At 41.7% G+C, this 18,906-nt stretch overlaps 2 protein-coding genes and 1 long non-coding RNA gene across 6 annotated transcripts in view; 2 read left to right on the top strand and 1 right to left on the bottom strand.

Annotated features, from left to right (window-relative positions):
* Window positions 1-4,750, top strand: part of RELN (reelin) — a 292,640-nt gene extending 287,890 nt beyond the window's left edge. Inside the window, exon 64 of the mRNA XM_053405719.1 lies at window positions 3,603-4,750. Within this exon, the coding sequence (XP_053261694.1) occupies window positions 3,603-3,699 (97 nt within the window). The 3' untranslated portion in view covers window positions 3,700-4,750. The remainder of the gene's footprint in view (window positions 1-3,602) is intronic.
* A 1,316-nt stretch (window positions 4,751-6,066) lies between these two features.
* On the bottom strand, window positions 6,067-8,203 carry LOC128422117 (uncharacterized). The gene is made up of 2 exons (XR_008332435.1): window positions 8,081-8,203; window positions 6,067-7,366 (listed from the first exon to the last, which is right to left on the bottom strand). It is a non-coding gene; the product is annotated as an uncharacterized LOC128422117 (long non-coding RNA).
* Window positions 8,204-8,416: 213 nt separating this feature from the next.
* The window catches only part of SLC26A5 (solute carrier family 26 member 5), a 32,250-nt gene continuing 21,760 nt past the window's right edge, over window positions 8,417-18,906 (top strand). For 2 of the 4 annotated variants that reach the window (XM_053405712.1, XM_053405709.1), the window contains exons 1-3: window positions 8,574-8,732; window positions 18,025-18,225; window positions 18,641-18,780. In XM_053405712.1, the coding sequence (XP_053261687.1) occupies window positions 18,071-18,225; window positions 18,641-18,780 (295 nt within the window). In that variant the 5' untranslated portion in view covers window positions 8,574-8,732; window positions 18,025-18,070. Of the gene's footprint in view, window positions 8,530-8,573; window positions 8,733-18,024; window positions 18,226-18,640; window positions 18,781-18,906 lie in introns of those variants that run through there. The other 2 variants (XM_053405711.1, XM_053405713.1) reach the window with 2 other exon arrangements.

Below are 18,906 nucleotides of genomic sequence, written 5' to 3'. Positions count from 1 at the left end.
TTTCACTAGCCATCTTTCTTTGCTTCATCTCCTAAGCACAGAGCCATTACTATATGTATAGGAAAGTTTATACCTACTCCAGCACAGAAAAGAAACTGTTGAAATATTGCAGCATTATATTAATTTTCTCATTATTTATGTGAACATTCAGCTATGTGGTTGTATTTCTATAACAATTTATACTTGTAAAATTATTTGAATGATGAAATAAGCATTTTTTTAAATCAGAAAGTAATTTGTTCAATTTTTATTTTCAAAAGAGATGAAAAATCCTATATTGCCTCTAAACCTCATCAGTCTTTTATGACTAATCACAGTGCTGCATGCATTGAAATACATTTTCTAATTTGTGTTGTATTTCATTATTTGCTGTCATTGGTTTTACACTAGAGTAAGGTAAGTAAACTTATTACCACAATATCCGTGCAGCCATTATACTTTTACAAATATTCTTTTGCTCACTTAGCTAAGTCTGATTACTGTGGCATGAAGGTGACATTGATCAGATTCATTTACACCAGCAAACATGGAAACGTGAACTTCTCTGCCCGTAAAAGGCATAATCCTGTTGTCCTGTGTTGTTTGATGCCCTTAACAGCTGTAATCCATTGAAATATGAACCCAAGAGTCTTGTTAAATGTCTCTACTTCAGTCTTCACAGAGTTTCAAAATACAGCATAGAAACTCATTCCATACAGTTTCAAATCTACAAATATAAGCACAGAAGCACATGCTGGGCTGCTATAATTTTTATTTTTTAAGAGCAATAAATAATCAGTCGCATGAGATTAAATAATTTGATGCTGGCTGCTCACTGCATAGGAAGTATAGTTTGTGACAGAGCACATACTTCCAAGGGACCAAAGCCCCCTTCTTCTATTACCCAGGGGATGGCTGGAAAGTGAGGCCATTCCCTCTTGTCCTAAGCCTAAACATGAGCAGCTTCTTCTACACATCCTCATTCCATACATCCAGGGGGCAAAGTTAGCAGTGCAGTGGGGCTCACATGGTTGAATGCTTCTCATGTGTCCCTATTTTCCAGGGACATCCCTGATTTAGGAGAAGCCGTCCCGGTTTCTGATTTGATCCCGGAATGTCCCACTTTTCCTTAGGATGTCTCAATTTTTCATTGGAGAAATGTTGGAGGGTATGGCCTTACCCAACCCCTGAGCCATCTGAAGGCAATCTGTTATAGCAAAGTTTGTTTAATGTTTTATTATGTTTTTTATATGTTGGAAGCTGCCCAGAGTGTTTCCTATTTATACCCCAGTAAGATGTGTGGGATATAAATAGGAAAATTATCATTATGGAATGGGATGCCCCTATTTTCATCAGAGAGTATGGAGAGTATGGGATGAGAAGGATCTCTTCACACAGAAAGCTAGTACGTTGAGACCAGGGGAGAAGCTTTCTCCCTTACAAAGCGTTTTCAGTGAGAAGGGAATGTTTTGTTTGGAATTGTGTAGTCATGTGAACCCATTTCTCATCTGAAGTGGTATAGACTTTTAGTTTACCATCTCAATGAGAACTGGATCAAAGCCATTTTAAAACAACAGCAGGAAGTTGTGGTAGGTTAGGCAAGAAGAATTTTGGTTTGGGTTTTAATTCTGGTTTTGGCACAGGTTGTTACATTCTGTGTGCTGCTGTGGCAATACAGCAATTCATTAAGTTCTTTTATCTTGCTTTGAGATACAGTGGTACCTCTGGTTGCGAACGGGATCTGTTCTGGAGGCCCGTTCGCAACATGAGCAGAACGCAACCTGCATCTGCGCGTGTCACGATTCGCCGCTTCTGCGCATGCGTGGTATGTCATTTTGCACGTCTGCACATGCGCGAGCGGCGAAACCCGGAAGTAACCCTTTCTGGTCTTTCCGGGTCGCCGCAGGACACAACCTCAAAACGCACAACCTGAAGCAAACGTAACATGAGCTATGACTGTCCTGGTATTTAAATTTATTTCTCACATACGAGGAACGTTAACTTTTGAGAAGCGTCTTGTCGGAAGAATGCCGGTTCAGACTTTTACCTGTTTGTCTACATAAACCATCACATTCATCATCAGGAAAGTAATTAAATGGACAAACATAACACGAGCCCAGCCATCCTTGACCTGGACAGCAGCAATTCCTGTGATTGTGGTAACTGAATAAAGTGCCACAGCAGTCATGGAACCGTTCAGGGCTGTTCACTCATGTGGGTGGCTGACATTAGTGTTAATTTTTACTTACAAACACCACGAAAATCCACAATCAGTCCAAAATTGTTATGTAGAAAGGAAATCCTGTGGATCACAGGGACCTACCCTCCCACTTAGGGACATGCAGTCTCTCTCTGAATGTACTCAGCGGGATCCCTGGCAATGGGTGATGAGCTTCTCTGTAACTAGGGCAGGGGAAGGTTGAACTGATGGCAACACTCCCTTCTATGGCATGAAAGAACAGGGACACAATGGTAGACAGGGGTGAAATCTAACTATCCATCTCTGGTGATACTGCACCAAGGGTAGGTTTTGCTCACAGCATCACTGTCATATCATAGACGTTACCCTTCAATTTTCAGAATAGACTATCAGTCATTTGTTCATTTGGGAGACAGTAATATGGCAGTGTTTATGTACCATCTAGAAGGCAAAAGGGTACATGACCAGACCAGGGCACTAACTTTTACATATAGGTCAGTAATGCCCATTAGCGATTTGTATCTGCTTCATAGGGGTGGTATTATGCAACAGAATTAAACAGAGCGGGGGGGGGGGGAATGGTGTGGAAGCATTTCAGTCTTTGTGGACACTACCAGCTCTGATCTTATGGTTTCTAAGATCTACTAAGTAGATTTCATTTAAATAAGAGTAACTGCAAAAGCCAATTACTGCAAAAGGCTGCAAAACCAAAATTAATGAGCCTGTGTTTCTCAGGAGTTGAACAATTATGAGTTTAGCACAATGAAAGCAAAATAATTCTCTGCTTAATGAAGTTCTTTATCAATGATACATTTAATTTTCCAGCAGTCAGGCTGCTATGTATTTCTAGTATCTAGAGCTCACTTTAGGAACTTGGCTTATCCTCCAAGGGTACTTATCCACATGTACCTACCACTAATAAAGAAGACAGCACTAGAATCTTAACGAAACATTGTGTGACAATGTTCAATTAATGTAAAGCCGTCTTCCTAAACTGAATTGTAATGAAAGCACAGCAAGGGTCCCTTGTCTGCTTTATACACCATGGGTACAATCCAAACTTTGCATGCCTAATACAATCCTATATACTCTATGAGATTAATTCCCAGGTAAGTGTGTACAGGATTGCAGCCAAAGTCTCAGTGAAATCGACAGGACTTGAGCACATAGTAAACTGGAAACTAACAGAACTTAAGGCAGCCTAGCTGGCTCCATATCACTCCATGCCATGAGTAGCAGCAGCACTCCAAAATGCTTCTAATTTGGATTGGTTTTGGGTTTTTTACATAATTTTGTCTGAATGTTAATTATCATTTAAAGCAAGATGTGTAGAAGAATGTAACCTGCAGCTTGGGAAGTTCTTTCCAACATATATACAAAAGGACCTTAAGTTCTTCTCTTCCGTCCTCTTTCCATTGAACAGCACTCGCAAACAAAATTACATGATGAATTTTTCACGGCAACATGGGCTCAGGCATTTCTACAACAGAAGACGAAGGTCACTTAGGCGATTCCCGTGAAGGACAAGACATTTCCTTTCTTTCCCAACCTGTGATGTGCCGCTTTCCATTCTTTTCAATCTAGCACTGCCGTCTGGTTTGTCAGGACTTTTTTATTGATGAATATTTTGAAAGCCTCCATCGAGACAGAGCATTACACCACTTTTTTCGCACTGTGATCTAATGAGAAGTGACTTATTTTCTCATAGGTAAATGTTTTTAATGTTGATGTGTCTGTGAAAAATTGTGATCTGTTGTAATACCAGTTACAGTGGCAGTATTGGAAGTAAGCAACTGGTTCTGTTTTTAACAAAAAAACAAAACAAGCATACATTTAAGCACAAAAGACTTTTCATATTTTATGTCAGAAACGACAATATTAAGTACAATATTTAACATACTTTGTCACATAGGTATTTAAATGCACTGTATTTCAGCTCTGTATCATATTTTATATGATTAAGTTATCATTGTTTGTTCTCTTTGTATTCAACTTGATACGTTGGCACTGTATTGACTTGTTATAATAATTTGCTGCTGATTTGGGGGCTACATAACTGTCTGATGCTATGAGTAAAGCAAACAAATGCCTAATCAAAAAGTTAATAACAGACATTGTTGTACAAGACATCATTGTCCTTCATTCTTAATCTTTGATATGTCTGTCAGTTATTGTTTTGTGGGCAAAAAAAAAAAAATACTTGACATTTAAACCTTTTCTACTAAGCAGATGTGGATAAACTTTTTCCCACCCAACCCTCTCCAAACAGAAGCTCCTGTTTCCGTGTCCAAAAGTAAAGCAATTCTCTGTGGATGATTTACTTACAGTAACTGCCATTTGGTCTCTGTAGTAATGGAGTGATTTGTAAAAAGTGAACGTTTCTTCGTGTTTATTTGTGGTTTGTTTCTATTGCGGGTCATGTTTGTATCTTATGATGTTGTATCTACACCAGCAACATAATAATGACCCTACAACCCTAAACTGTCTTATTATCATGAATTAAACATGTTTCACTCTACAGTGAACTGAGCTAAAATTCTATGCTTCAATAAAGATAATGTCAACAAATTATTTATGTGCTACTTTTTTCACAGCTTATTCATTGGGAAGAGGGAGTGATTCAAAGGTATATACACCACACATATTTATGACCTACAGTTTTCATACCCACAAAATAAGAGGTAATGATTAGGCCTACGTCTGAAAAAAAGTGATTTTGCACCTAGGTACCTCATATAAAAGTGCATTGGGAAGAGACCTGGTGGTTTGTTTCACAAAATATTGTGTGCAAGTGCTGTGCGATTGGGAGTGGATATTCACCTGAGAGCTATCTCACTTATGACATTAACATTCTTCACATAGTTATGCATATAAGTCTGGAATCTACTTCTAATCTCACAACAGGTAGATGGGGGGGGGGTCATATCTGAACAGTCCCTTAGTGTAGGAGAAAATGGGCAGTTACACTGGCACAACTCTTTTTGAGGGCTTTAAGTACAAGTGTTGATTCCAAGGTGTGCACACAATGATGAACAAATCCTTCTCTGAAGTTAAGACATACAAATTGTGGCTAGATTTTTCAACAGTCTTAAACAACACTAACACATATTTTCTTATACTGTATCACTATTAGAGCTTGTTTTCCGAAAGACCCTTATGCCCTGTTCTAGCTTCATAGTCTGCCAGATTACCTCGGGTACACGTATGAGACAAGCTCCTCATGCAAGCCAGGCAAAACCCTTCCTTCTCCATGTTGTCAGGTGAGCTGCAGTCATATCAGCATACTCTGCCTTGCCTGCATGGTACAGCCACCTGCCCTTCCCTGGGCTCGCTGCGTATACTAATCTCAACAGATGTCAGAGCTGCTTAATACATAGGACCTGAAAGAATGGGCCACAGAATATACCCCTTTGCAAGGCAAGCCCCCAGGTGGTACAGATACAGCAGCAGCTGTGTGTAGTACCACTTATTTATCTCCAGTAGGAAGCAGTGCTGGTCTATTCCATAATAAATTTGTTAAGTCTATAGATACCACAAAACACTTCCATTCCATTGCATTCTCATGTGTGTGTATTCATACACACACCATCTGCTCCCTTCTTCTCCCTTTGCCAGGATCAATAAACAGCAATATCAGGAGATACTACTGGGTCCTGAAGTACATTATTATACAGTGTCATAGTTGTGGCACTGTAAAAACAGGAGCACTATAAAACATGGTAATCTTATCTGCTGGTATTATAACTTGGCCCAGGAAAGTAGGGAGTTGGCTGAGTTTATTGTTCACTCTGGTCTCTTACGGGTTTCCTGTGTTATTGCATTGGAAAAAATTCCAATACCACAACTATTTTTTTTTTAAAGGAAAAATATGTACAACTTTGCCAAACTACAATCATTTTTCTATTTATTTAATTATTCAGGTAGAGTATGTCATGTATTGTTCAAACAGAGTACACTTGCAGCCATGCAATCAAACGCAATTCTGAAATGTTAAGAGTTCTTCCCATTTTCTAAGAACTGGCAGGATTTTTGAGATTCCTAACAAAGGAGCCAGCCTAAGTGGATGAAAGTCAGAGGCATAAGACTCACAAGACACTGCTTAAAAGAAAAGCTCAGAGATAAAGCTAAATCCTGAAAGACGTGCCTAGGCCAACTCACGCCAGGACAGCACAAACAATGAAGTAACCCTGCAAACATAGCTTATTTGAAATTTCCCCCAAGACACCCATTCACATTTGATTGTAGAGTTTAAAAGGTGTAAGTTTGTTGTATTAATGAAATTAAACATAAATAAAAGGATTTTTAATGCATTTATACAATAAGTCCCATTAACCATTCCATCATTATTCTCACATTTAAACTCTGAAGTAAAAACATATTCTGTATGTTGTTTATATTTTTAATGCATGTGTATATTTCCCCACACCCCACACCCTTTTCACAGCTATAAAACTATGGGGCAGCCTCATCCAAAATTACTTGTTATCTGGCAGCTGATAAAGGATCCCCTCTTAGTATCTTTTATGTAGTGTTTTATCAATGCACTCCAAATGTTACTAATCCATCACTTTCGAAGCCTGAAACAATTCTAATCCTGACACGAGCAAGGGTTGAATTTCTTTCCCACCAAGTTATACTCAAAGCAGACCCAATTAAATCAGTGAGCTTCTGTTAGCCAAGTTCATTGATTTCAATGGGTAAGTTGGCTGCAACTGAGTTCTTTAAAAAAAACAAAAAAAAACACAACTTATAACCTGATATTCAACCCAGTTAAACCTAAGAATATTAATTCAAGCTTGTTTTGTTCCATCCACTTCAATAGTATATTGCGCCTTGAACCAATAGATACTACTGCTGCTTTTATTATTTAGAAAGTGCCTAACATTTCTAGGTACTAATTTTAAAAAGAACACAGGCCTTGGCTGCAGATCTGCAATCTAACATACATGATACAAAAGGAAAGGATGGGGGCGGGGAAGAGGAAAAGAATAGGGAGACTGCAATCCTATACATATTTGCCTTTAATACATCTCATGAAACAAGACATACTTTAGAATAGACATGCCTAGGATTCAATGGTTAAGGTGCCACTTATTACATCATCATCATCATAATTATCAGGTTGAATGGTTTGTGGTGCTGGGCCATAATTGCACCGCAATCCAGGACAGTTCCAGAAGATAGGCCCTGAAATGATATTTACAGGGAAGGAGCAGCTCAGGGTGAGATACTATTTCAGGTCTAACAGTCCTGAATTAGCTAACACATGTATATTAAATACAGGGGTATCTTCATGGGAAGGTTCTACCTGCGCTATGAAAGGTTATCAGTTTTATACCAAACAAAATAATAATACTGTAATAAAAATCCTTCCAGTAGCACCTTAGAGACCAACTAAGTTTGTTATTTCGAAGCTCACACCAATAACAAACTTAATTGTTCTCTAAGGTGCTACTGGAAGGATTTTTTATTATTATTTTGTTTCGACTACAGCAGACCAACACGGCTACCTACCTATAACTAGTTTTATACCAGTTACAGATAGGTAGCCGTGTTGGTCTGCCATAGTCAAAACAAAAAATTTTTTTCCTTCCAGTAGCACCTTAAAGACCAACTAAGTTAGTTCTTGGTATGAGCTTTCGTGTGCATGCACACTTCTTCAGATACGTATCTGAAGAAGTGTGCATGCATACGTATCTGAAGAAGTGTGCATGCACACGAAAGCTCATACCAAGAACTAACTTAGTTGGTCTTTAAGGTGCTACTGGAAGGGGGAAAAAAATTTGTTTTAGTTTTATACCAGTTTATCGTGGCTTCCCCCCCCCAAAAAAAAAAAAATATAATAATCCCAGGAATAGTTTGAAAGCGACAAGACGTGTTTGCCACGATCCCCAGCCTCACCCCCATTTCAAAACGGGGCGCAGGTTTTTCTGCAGAGAGGGAAACTCCTGTACAGCCAGCTTTTCACACGCGACCCCTCGACACGCGAGAACAAAACGCGGCTCTCCCCTGGGTCTGCTTTCAAAACCATTTTCAGCCTCCCTTTTCACGGGATTCATCTGCGAACAACGTCAAAAGCCCCGGACCCTCCGCTGACGGGAAGAGGAGCCCCTCGGCCGAGAAGAAGCTTAGCGAGCCATTTCGGGCGGGAGTCGGAGAAAGAGACACGAGAGGCCCGGCTTTTACCTCAGGCCCAGCGCCACCGAGGTCGCCTCGAGAGGCATGCTGGGACTTGTAGTTGCCGCCCGCTCCTTCACTCGTGCCCTGAACGGACGCGGGAACTACCGGTCCCAGCAGCCCCTGCCACGGGGAATGGGGATGAAGAAACCCTAAAGGCCCGCCCTTTATATGTGAGTGTGTGTGTGTTTTGGTAATGCCTAATTTTGGGCTGCCGGCAGGAGGAGGAGGAGGAGGAGGAGGAGAGCTCCGGCTGAGGGCGGAGAGTTACCTCAGGTTACCGTTTAACAGGCCGCCGCCGCCTTGGCCGCCGCTCCTGTTGCTACTGGGCTTGGGCGGCGAAGCGACCTCGGGAGGCCGCGAGGAGGCGGAGAAGGTGAGGCGCGAGGAGCGCGAGGCGCCTTTTTAAATCTTAATTTATTTATTTATTGTACGTTTGTGAGGGAAAGAGGGGTAAAAATAAATAAATGTAAGGCAACGGGGGAAAGGAAGGAGGCGGCGGGTGGTCGAGACTCGGCGAGTTGGGACCGAGTAAGTAAGTAAAATAAGTGAGAAACTGCTTTCGGGGCCGCCGCCGCCGCCTCAGAGAGAACGGATTTCGGACCGGGTTGATCTCGGGGCTTTTCAAGTGTGTGCGCGATCCCCTTTTAAGGACCAGCAAAACTTGTCCCGGCAGAGAGGTTAAAAACGGTGCGGGGAGCAGCTTGGTATATTCGCCGGTCAGGCTGCTGCTTTTTTATTTAAAAAAGAATGAAATTGGGGTGTGTGGGAGCAAACCTCATTCGGAGAGAGAGGAAGGAAGCCTCCTGATTATTATTATTATTGTTGTTGTTGTTGTTTCTGCTGCTTGTTGTTAGTTCGTTTAAATCTGTTTAGTCCCTGCCTGGCGGTGTATCCGAGTCAGGCTCGTTTAGAAAGTCCTGCCCGCAGGAAGCCTTTGCCCTTCTAATGGGTGAGGCTGGTTTGGGGTGTGGAAATGGCCCCGAAGGTTTGTTTCGCAAAGTTCAGGGAGGAACCTTGGTTTTAAGAAAAGAGGCTCTAAGGGATGAGTCCAGGGGCCACCCCTCTTCATTGGGGCTGCCAACCTTGCTTGCAAAAAAGAGAGGCTGCCCACCTTAGCAGATTTCGCCCGTGACCTGGGTCTAATCGCACCTCTTGCCCAGAAGTTGCAAGAAGCTCCTTTCTAAGTGCCGCTTTGCCATGAGAAGCCTCTTCAAGCCTTAGCCCATCATTTGTCATCCTTCCCTGATATAACTTCCCCTCCTGCAGTTCTTTCTCCTCCCCTCCCTCGGTTTCATCCTGTTAACTGCATCCTGCACTTCCTCTTTTAATCTTTATGTTGCTTGCATTGCTTTTATCACACTTTTATCAGTAGGATAAGGTTTACAACTTGTATCAATATACAAGCGAGACTGGCTGACTAAAGTATTCAACTCCATTGACGTGTTTGAGGAAAAGCAAAGAGCCTGTAATCGGAAGCACTGATGGGGGAAACCCCATACCTGAATCTTTAGCCCACGGCTAAAGATCCTGGCTCTAGATTCTAGGGAGAACCACTGACAAGAATTCCAAAATGAGCTGAAAATCACTTAATCATAGCTTTTGAAAACTTACTTGTTTTTCCCAAATCCCACAATCATTTCCAGCATAATCTGATTTCCCCCCCTTCTAGATGCCTTTCCACTTTTTTCATTCCCCAGCAACACAACCTTCTGTTTTTCCTTTGTTTAAAACTTTAATGGCGTGTTCATAAATCCTTGAGAATAAGGGGGCCCTTAAGTTGTGGTAGTACAATCAAAGTATAAGGAACAAAGTAGGCTGTATTGTGAATATGTATTGTGAATAAAGAAATCTGCCCAATATTTATTAATGTTCTGCATTTTTATGGTGCTTTCTGTCCAAGCTTCTGTACATAAAGGCAAGTATATTTTAACTGTGAAAGTATATTAGGCCTGCTAGGTGCATGTTTTGAATGCACAAAAGTCTTTTGGTGATCAAACAAATAGCCTCTTGGTTGTAAGGCATCAAAATGTACTGATTGCAGGAAAACCTCTGCTGGACAGCTCTCAGTTAAGCCAGAGCTGACTTAGTGTGCCTGCTTAAAACACACAAATCTTCCAGCAAAAAATACACTAATGAAAAGCATTAAGTATATGAACATTCTAAATACAATTCCCTCATGCCTCCAAAACCATTGATAAAAATTGGTACAAACCTGGCAAATGAAACTTGATTTACCACAAAACTGGCCATTCAGGAGTTAACATCCATAAAAACTATCCTGCATACAGGAGCTTAAACAACCTCACAGACCAGGGGTTGCCAGTGTGGTGCCTGTGATTGCGAAAGCACCTTTGAAGTCTTCCCACAAAACCTTGGAGCACCCTTGGTCATGAGGTGGTGTGGGTGATTACATACTTTTCCCTTGAAAAATACATCGAGCTGAAGGAGGAAGTTGAAATTATATTTTCCCAATTCCTCTTTTAGTTCTATGTGCTTTTCAAGGCTCATATTACCGTATTTTTCGCTCTATAACACGTACCCGACCATAACACGCATGTAGTTTTTAGAGGAGGAAAATCTGTAGGCATGCCACCCGTAGGCATTCCCTCCATAACACGCACAGACATTTCCCCTTACTTTCTAGGAGGAAAAAAGTGAGTGTTATGGTGCAAAAAATACGGTAATTCTAAGGTCCCTTAGAAAAGTAAAGTGTGTGCCTGCTTTTTATCTCCCTCTGCGGAGTTGGAGGTTGGTACTGAACTAAAGGAAATGGAGAGAGGTTACCAGAAGGGATGGCATCCATGGCACTCAATCCAAAATCAAATGAGCTCATGGGCCTATAAAGATTGGCACCCCTGCCACATATAGTACATACACACAAGCACTTGGATTCACTGGGGTAAAATATTTTAAAGTGTAGTGCAAAGGTTTTGTAATTGTAGGATGGTTATGCAGATAGTCAGTAGATGACTGCTTTTATAGAGAATGATTGTCATTGTGCTATCAAGGCAATTCTGATTTAGTATGACAAGCACAGCAAGGACTTGGACTGCATGCACACCATACATTTCAAGCGCATGACTTCCCCTACAGTATCTCAAGAACTTAGTTTGTGCTGGGAATTATAGCTCTGTGAGAAGTAAACTACGTATGGTGTGTAGACAGCCTCCCACTGGTATTCCCTCAGTATTTGCCTATATTGCCAATATTTCCCTCAATATGCACCAATATTTGACATAATTCCAAGATGAGTAAGGATGGAGCCGGAATGCACTATACTAGACAGGAAAAGTGGAAGCCCAGAATTATCAACATTACCCAGAAATCACAGTCCTGTTCTCCATTCCGACCAACCAGGCAAGGGGTGGAGGATCTGTGGCCCTTCAGATGCATTTAGGTTCCAGCTCCCATCAGCCCCGGCCAGCATGGCTAATGGTCAGAGATTATGAGAGCTGGTGACCAGCATCATGGCTCAGTTGGTAGAGCATGAGACTTAATTTCAGGGTCCTGGACAAAAGATTCCTGCATTGCAGGGGGTTGGGCTAGAATACTCTCATCGCTTTGAACACTACAACTAGAGAGAGAGAGAGAGAGAGAGAGAGAGTGTTAGGCTTGAACTAGACAAAGGGTGGGAGAGATAGTTAGATCCTCTAAGCCAGGCATGGCCAAACTTGACCCTCCAGCTACTTTGGGACTACAACTCCCATCATCCCTAGCTAACAGGACTAGTGGCCAGGCATGATGGGAATTGTAGTCCCAAAACAGCTGGAGGGCCAAGTTTGGCCATGCCTGCTCTAAGCAATATTATTTGCATTATTCTGCCATTGAAAGGAGGATTCTTGCCCTTTTCTCATCTTGTTATTGGCATGTGCCTAGTTCACCTCTGTATGTTCCCATCAGCAAATCAATATTGACTCTGGAATGTGAACTTGGCTAGAAACTTCATTTGCTCTATGAACCTGCCAAGCTAAATGGGTTGGTCAGGTCAGTCTTCAGGCCAGTGTCAGCATGAGGAACACCACGGAATAACAAGAAAATTAACAAGTCAGACCTCTCACTCTTTTCTCAAAGGGGAGCCTGCAAGTCATTTATGCCAAGAACTGGAACCATCGCTTATCTAAATGAATAGTGGAAAGACTTAGTGCCTTGCAGATTATTGAACTGTTTAATCAACTTGGCACATAAGAAACACGTGGTCCACAAATGGGCATTAGTGACCTTTTAAAACTGAACCTTTCTCTAGAACAAACATATACACTGCTGATAGCATACTGGGACTCTGAGGGACAAAATCATTTAAGGAAAATGCAACTTTGGAAGTGAACATTCATTGCATTTAGGCATGAAATGTCAGGCCATTGATAGCTCATTTTAAAGATCAAGAATGATTCTATCTAGATGGGTTGTTGTGTCAGTCTCTTGCAGCAAAATGATAAGTATTGTGACACCTTAAAAACTAATACATTATGGCACAAGCTTTTGTGGACTGTAGTTTTCACCAAATGCATGAAATGCTATCCTGGGTTGCAAGGGTTTACGTCTGTGTATATGATTTTTTGGGGGGTGGTACATAGTGAGGTCAGAAGGAAATAGTACAGGTGGTGATATTTATGCTATAAACAGTGGCCATTCACACCCACACACACCAGTTGTGTTGATAACACAGACATCCTAGCATTGGTAAGCCAATTAACACATGTAGTATGATAAAAATCCATTGTGAAAATTCATTCCACAAGTGATTGCATTGAGTCACTTGACACATTGCAATTAAGCAGTTAAAAGTTGCTGTCAATTATTTAAAAAAACTCATGGCAGAAAAGGAGTACATGTTTTTTCTGGTTTAGTCAGGGCTTGAATGGGGCCTGTGGTTTCTTCTCAGTTATAGAAGTTAAGAGAAGTACTTCTGTGTGAAAGTCTCCAGAGATCATGGCCTTGGCCATTATCTTGGGTGGAGTTTAAAATTCTCCATACCTGCAGTGTGACCTAAAAGTGTTCCATGAGTGACCTGTGATAGATACTTTGAAATAAAATATTTAAAATAAAATTAACTGGAATTTCTTGCCTGTGAAAACAAGGGTTGTTAACTTGGGCTAAGACTCCAGAATGATCAACATGAGTCCTCCCAGCTATGTAAACATACCCTAATGGGAGAGGCTAGGCTGAGGCTGTGTCATGATGGGCCTGTGACCCTTCTGGGCATACCAGGAAAGGCCAATCATCAGAACAAGTAACTTGACTATGAATTGACTCATGAAGGAAGTGGCTTGGGGACAAGGGGCTGAGGGTTTGCTGTTGAACTGCATCTTTCTATCATTTTCCTTATTTGATTTTGAAGCACTACATAGAGCATCATGTGTTAGCACACAGTTGCCATGACTTTCACTGCAGTAGAAACTGTTAGTGGTTTTGTGCACCCTTGGAGATTTGGTCTAGATGGAGCAGAGGAGAAGAAAATGCAAACATTTGACAATAAATATCTGGGTACTATGCTGTCTGACCTTTTATGCTGCTCATATTCTATTGCTCGTGCTCCAGAGTAATATTATGAAGAGTTCATTCTGGCATATTTGCTGTGCAAGGCTTTCCTAATCATTGTTTACACCAATGGCATTGATGCTTCATATGTTGCTGGTCTGCTTACACAATGTCCCCAGGCTATAATTTGCTTTTATTTTAACTGGGGTTGGGTAAAGTGTGCACCTAAACATGCAATCTACAAATTCGTATTCAGGAATATAGATATCTAGCATGCATATCAGAGGCAGGTTTGGCTGCAGCTCCCTGTGAAGTGTACACTCAGTGGCGAGCCTTGATTTGATGGTATTCAATATGTAAAGCAGCCCTAGTACACACAAACTGGATGAAATCTGTGGAGCTTTCAAAATGATTCAGAAATGCATTTGGTACACAGAGTCCACATGCATAAAGGGGTTTGCTTTGATTATGGTTCATTTTCCTGACAATCCACTCTGGGAGAAAAAGGGTCCCAAATTGGATCCACTAGATAACTGTTCTAATTGATCCCTTCATGAATTCAAACCAGGGATTTAAAGTACATTGGTACCTCTGGTTACGTACTAAATTCGTTCCGGAGGTCTGTTCTTAACCTGAAGCACCACTTTAGCTAATGGGGCCTCCCGCTGCTGCCGCGCCGCCACCGCACGATTTCTGTTCTCATCGTGAAGCAAAGTTCTTAACCTGAGGTACTATTTCTGGGATAGCAGAGTCTGTAACCTGAAGCGTATGTAGCCTGAAGCATATGTAACCTGAGGTACCACTGTACAATCTCTGAGGATGGTTCTGGTGTCCCTGCATCCTACCAGTTCAGTGTTGCTCAGGTGCTAAACTTCAGTTTCTGCATTCTGCTGCAGGGCAATGCCTTTTAGTTAAGTTCCAGTTCCTCTTCTTTTGGTAAGCAGATGCAGTAACCCACAGATGCAATAAACTTTACATGAGTATAACTGCAGTGAAGTAGAGTGTTGTTTTGAAAAAATCTACTGTATATGCACTAAGAATCTATAAAAGAGTCATGTTTTACATCATATATGATGTTAGGCACAGGGAACATCAAATTATGTCTGAAACTTTCAAGCTGCAGTTAAAGGAGGTAGTGAGCGTGCGCTTCCTTTGTAGTCAAAAGTTGGCAGTTTTTAAATTTTGTGCCTGCATGGCAACGGAAAAAGGTGCCAAGTTCAAAAAGGGCCGATTTTTTATTTCAAAGGAAGAATTGGGAGCACACTTAGAATGCACTTCTGATTGTTTTGTCACAAGCTCAGCTTGAATTCAACCCATGTCTCCAAAAGCTCTTCCTTTGAACCCCTACCTCAAGCCACACTCCTGATTTTTTTCCTTTGGAAATTGCATTTGTGATGTCCGGCAATCAGGGCTGGCCGGCCTATGAGGTGGACTGAGGCATCCACCTTGGGCAGCAGAATCCCAAGCGGTGACACCCCCATGGGCAACGCACCCAGCCCTGCTGCTGCTGGAGAAGTGAAGAGAAGTGATGCCTTCTTCTCCTCACTTCTCCTGTGGAAAGGGGTGGGGACCCTGCCCGCACCCTGTCCGCACCCTGTCATTGCTAGAGAAGGAAGGAGAAGTGGCTGCAGGTTTCAGCGAGATCTTGTAGCCCTTTCAAGAGATCTTTCCAGAACCCAGAAGCTGCAGCCATGCAACCCTGATAAGCAAGACTTCAACGGGACGAGGAGGCATCTTCTCTCTGACCAATGAGAAATTCCTGGAGCAGCACTTTGGCATTTAGTTTCCAATCTATTATTGCTATTTTATTTCTATACAAACAACTATATTAAGGTGGTGTACAGAATCTCACTTTTCTCACATGAATAGTGTGAGAAGTATTCTCGCAGTGAATACTTCTTGCATTTTTGTAGTATTTTCTTTATTTACAAATATACAAACAAAGCATGTGGAGACTGAAGCGTTACTAAAGGGCAGCAGCTCTTCCACCTTACATCAGGTTCCCAGAGAGTGGCCTTGCAGCCCTAGATGCCTTAAACCAGCTCCCCACTTATTTCTTCAGATTGTCAGGTGCTCTTTTCCACCAATGCATCCCTGGACCACCCTCTTAGGTGAAGGAGTGTCAAATTCTCCAAATTACCACAGGGATGTCATTCAAAAACAATGAATTTCCCCTAGCTACCAGCAGACCAGCACCTAACTAATAGTTTCCGTTGACGAAAAGCCACCAGTTATCCTGGGCTGTTAGTCTAACAAAGGCATATGGCTGCTATAACAATATTTTGTTCTTTGGGAAGCAAAAGGTGAGCTTGCTTTTATATACAGTATCTCCAGGTGATATAACTCTGCAGTATGCATCTATTCTTCTAACACTTTCAATTTGATAAGTGGCAAGAAGCCCTTTCAAAGCCTGACTTATCAGTCACATTTAAGAGCCATCAGTTATTAAGTCTTTGTGTTTGGTCTCTTGGATAATTCTTTCTAGGCAGATAAGTATTGCTGTAGCTTTTGTGGTTGTCTGTTCGGTCTTTTCAGGTGTGCACTGAGATTGCTCAAGAGCAGCTTTTCATTCTTTGTTTTCCTTTATGGGAACACAGAGGGGCTGATTTTTTTCCATCCCCAAATATTGACTTTGCTTCAGAACATCTATGCTATGGTGTATTATTGTGATATCCCAGCATTGTGTATATTGGGAGGGGAGATTCCTGACAAACTGTTCTCAATTCAGGTAGTTAGCCGTGTTGTCCAGTAGCACCTTAGAGACCAACTAAGTTTGTTTTTGGTATGAGCTCTCAATTCGTTCATTCAATAAATTTCTATAACACACTTCATCAAAAATAACCTTAGGGTGGTTTACATACATAAAATTATTAAAGCTACAAAACAGAATAACACATTAAAACTGGTATTAAAATCCATAGCCAGCCAATAGCAGCAACCAATCCCCCATTACAAATGGGCAGGACTGATAAATTGCCCCCAAATATCTTGGTGAATAAAGATGTCGTCAACTGGCATAAAAAATCATGTAGTGTTGACACCATAGTGATGGGAAAGCGTACTATTCCTGGCTACCAGAGAAAAGACCCTATAAGTCACTGCCTAATGTGGCACAGTTACTGGTGGGACCTTCAGAGTGGCTGATCCTGCAGATCTTGGAGCCTGAGCAGGTTGATATTTACAACATAAGGGAAGGTTGCTGCCAGACATAGGCATTTATTTATCTTTTCATATGGTCATGCCCACTTCTGGCAATGAGTCCTCCCTATACCACAATTTTGTGTGTCCCCAAACAAGTTGCCTAAATTTGGGAGGGGTGCTTGTGTGACAGAATAGCTCTGAAACCACCAGCCACCTGGCTTTCCCCACAAGAGTCACCCTCTGATACTATCTGCTAAAAGTTACAGATAGAGTTAAAGAACAATGAGCACATTTTGATCCTGGGGGAGTGAATTCATAGTCCTTTCACCCATAAGCCCATTCCTGGTTGGTTTTCTACATTTCAGCAGCCTAATTTAGATGTGAAAAGTCACATTTCTTGTTGTGATTCAACAGTTGTGAGATAGAAACCCTTGGTGATCTGGAAATCTCCCTGAGATCTACCAGTAAGTCTGTCATCTGCCTGCTTCTGCCATAGTAGGGGCATCTCTGAGATGACCAGGGAGAAGGCTTACAATTTTCTTTTGCTCTGCCTGTCTTCTGATGTTGCATGGTCTCAGGGGGTGGGTGTGGAGGAACAGGACATTTGGTTGAACCGTAAACTAGTATGTAATGGTGACTTTGTGGTGTCACCCATACTCACAGAGCAGTTGTTCTTCCGTGGCCCATGTGGAAAGAAGAGACAGGTGTGTGGTGATGGCAGTGCCCTTCTTCCTCCTTCAGTCTCCCAGTTCTTCGGTCTCCTAGTTCTTCAGTCCCCCTCTCTCTCTCTCAGGATACTTGGGCTTGTACGGCCCCAGGAGAGGGAAGAGTCTAGCTGAAGGAAGAGTAGACATGTGCTCCCTCCCTCTCCTGGCTCTCTCTCACAGAGACGTTGGTCTTGAGATAACCTCTTTGTGGGGCAGAGGGCCCAGGAGTAGGTTTGTGTCTCCTCCTTTCTTTATATGAAAGTACTCTCTGTTATTATCTTCCACAGAAGCAAGCACTTCTTTAAATTGTCCTTTTAAAAAATGCTTATATTTTGATAGCATCTTCAAGGAGCAACACTTCAGTTCCCTTTCCCTGAAATGTACTATGGAACATGCTGTAGAGGATGAAACTTGCCATGTGTTGGACCAGAGATACTGTGTGGAAAGGCGCGTATATAACGAAGGGACCCTACAAAAGCAACTGCACAAGAAGGAGAAGACCTCTCTGCCTCTTGCTCAGAAGATAGCACGTTCTTGTCGGTAGGACATCTTAGCTATTTATTGTCAGTAGATTAATTGGTATGGATGCCAAATTGCCCTTCCATTCACAGAAGGGCTCCTTCTGTTCGTGGCAGGTTCCTACTGGCAAAATTGGATTTGTGTGAAAGCATGTTTTAGATTTCCCCCTGTAGGTCCCACAGTCACCTCCCACACTGTTCTGGAGAAAGATATGTCAGAGGGAAGAGCATAATCTTCTAATGTGCTGGCAGTCCACTGTCAAAGAGTTCTTTAAGGTAGAGAACATACAAGGACTCATTCTGCATTCTCATAGTAGATACAATATATTTCCTATGATTAAGGTATTTTCTGCCTGTACACAAGAAATGTACATTTTGCCTGTTACTTTCAGCTGATACAACTTTTTCTCTCCCCCTCTCTCTCTTGTATTTTTCAGTTGCTCTTCCAAGAAAGCCAGATCTGTTCTGTGTAGTTTTTTACCTATTTTTACATGGCTCCCCCGCTATCCAGTGAAGGAGTATTTGCTGGGAGACATTATCTCAGGAATAAGCACTGGGGTCATGCAGCTTCCTCAAGGTTAGTGAAATTTAACTTTTAAACTTTAGTCTTCTTTTTGGAATCTTCAGAACAGCCTTGGGAGATCTTTTGGAGACAGTCAGCTTCCAGCTGATTGTACAGTCACTTTTCATGAGGATGTCACAT

The sequence above is a fragment of the Podarcis raffonei genome, chromosome 10, assembly GCF_027172205.1.
Source record: "Podarcis raffonei isolate rPodRaf1 chromosome 10, rPodRaf1.pri, whole genome shotgun sequence".
In the NCBI taxonomy this organism is placed as follows: Eukaryota; Metazoa; Chordata; class Lepidosauria; order Squamata; family Lacertidae; genus Podarcis; species Podarcis raffonei.
This window is presented reverse-complemented; position numbering and strand designations above follow the sequence as displayed.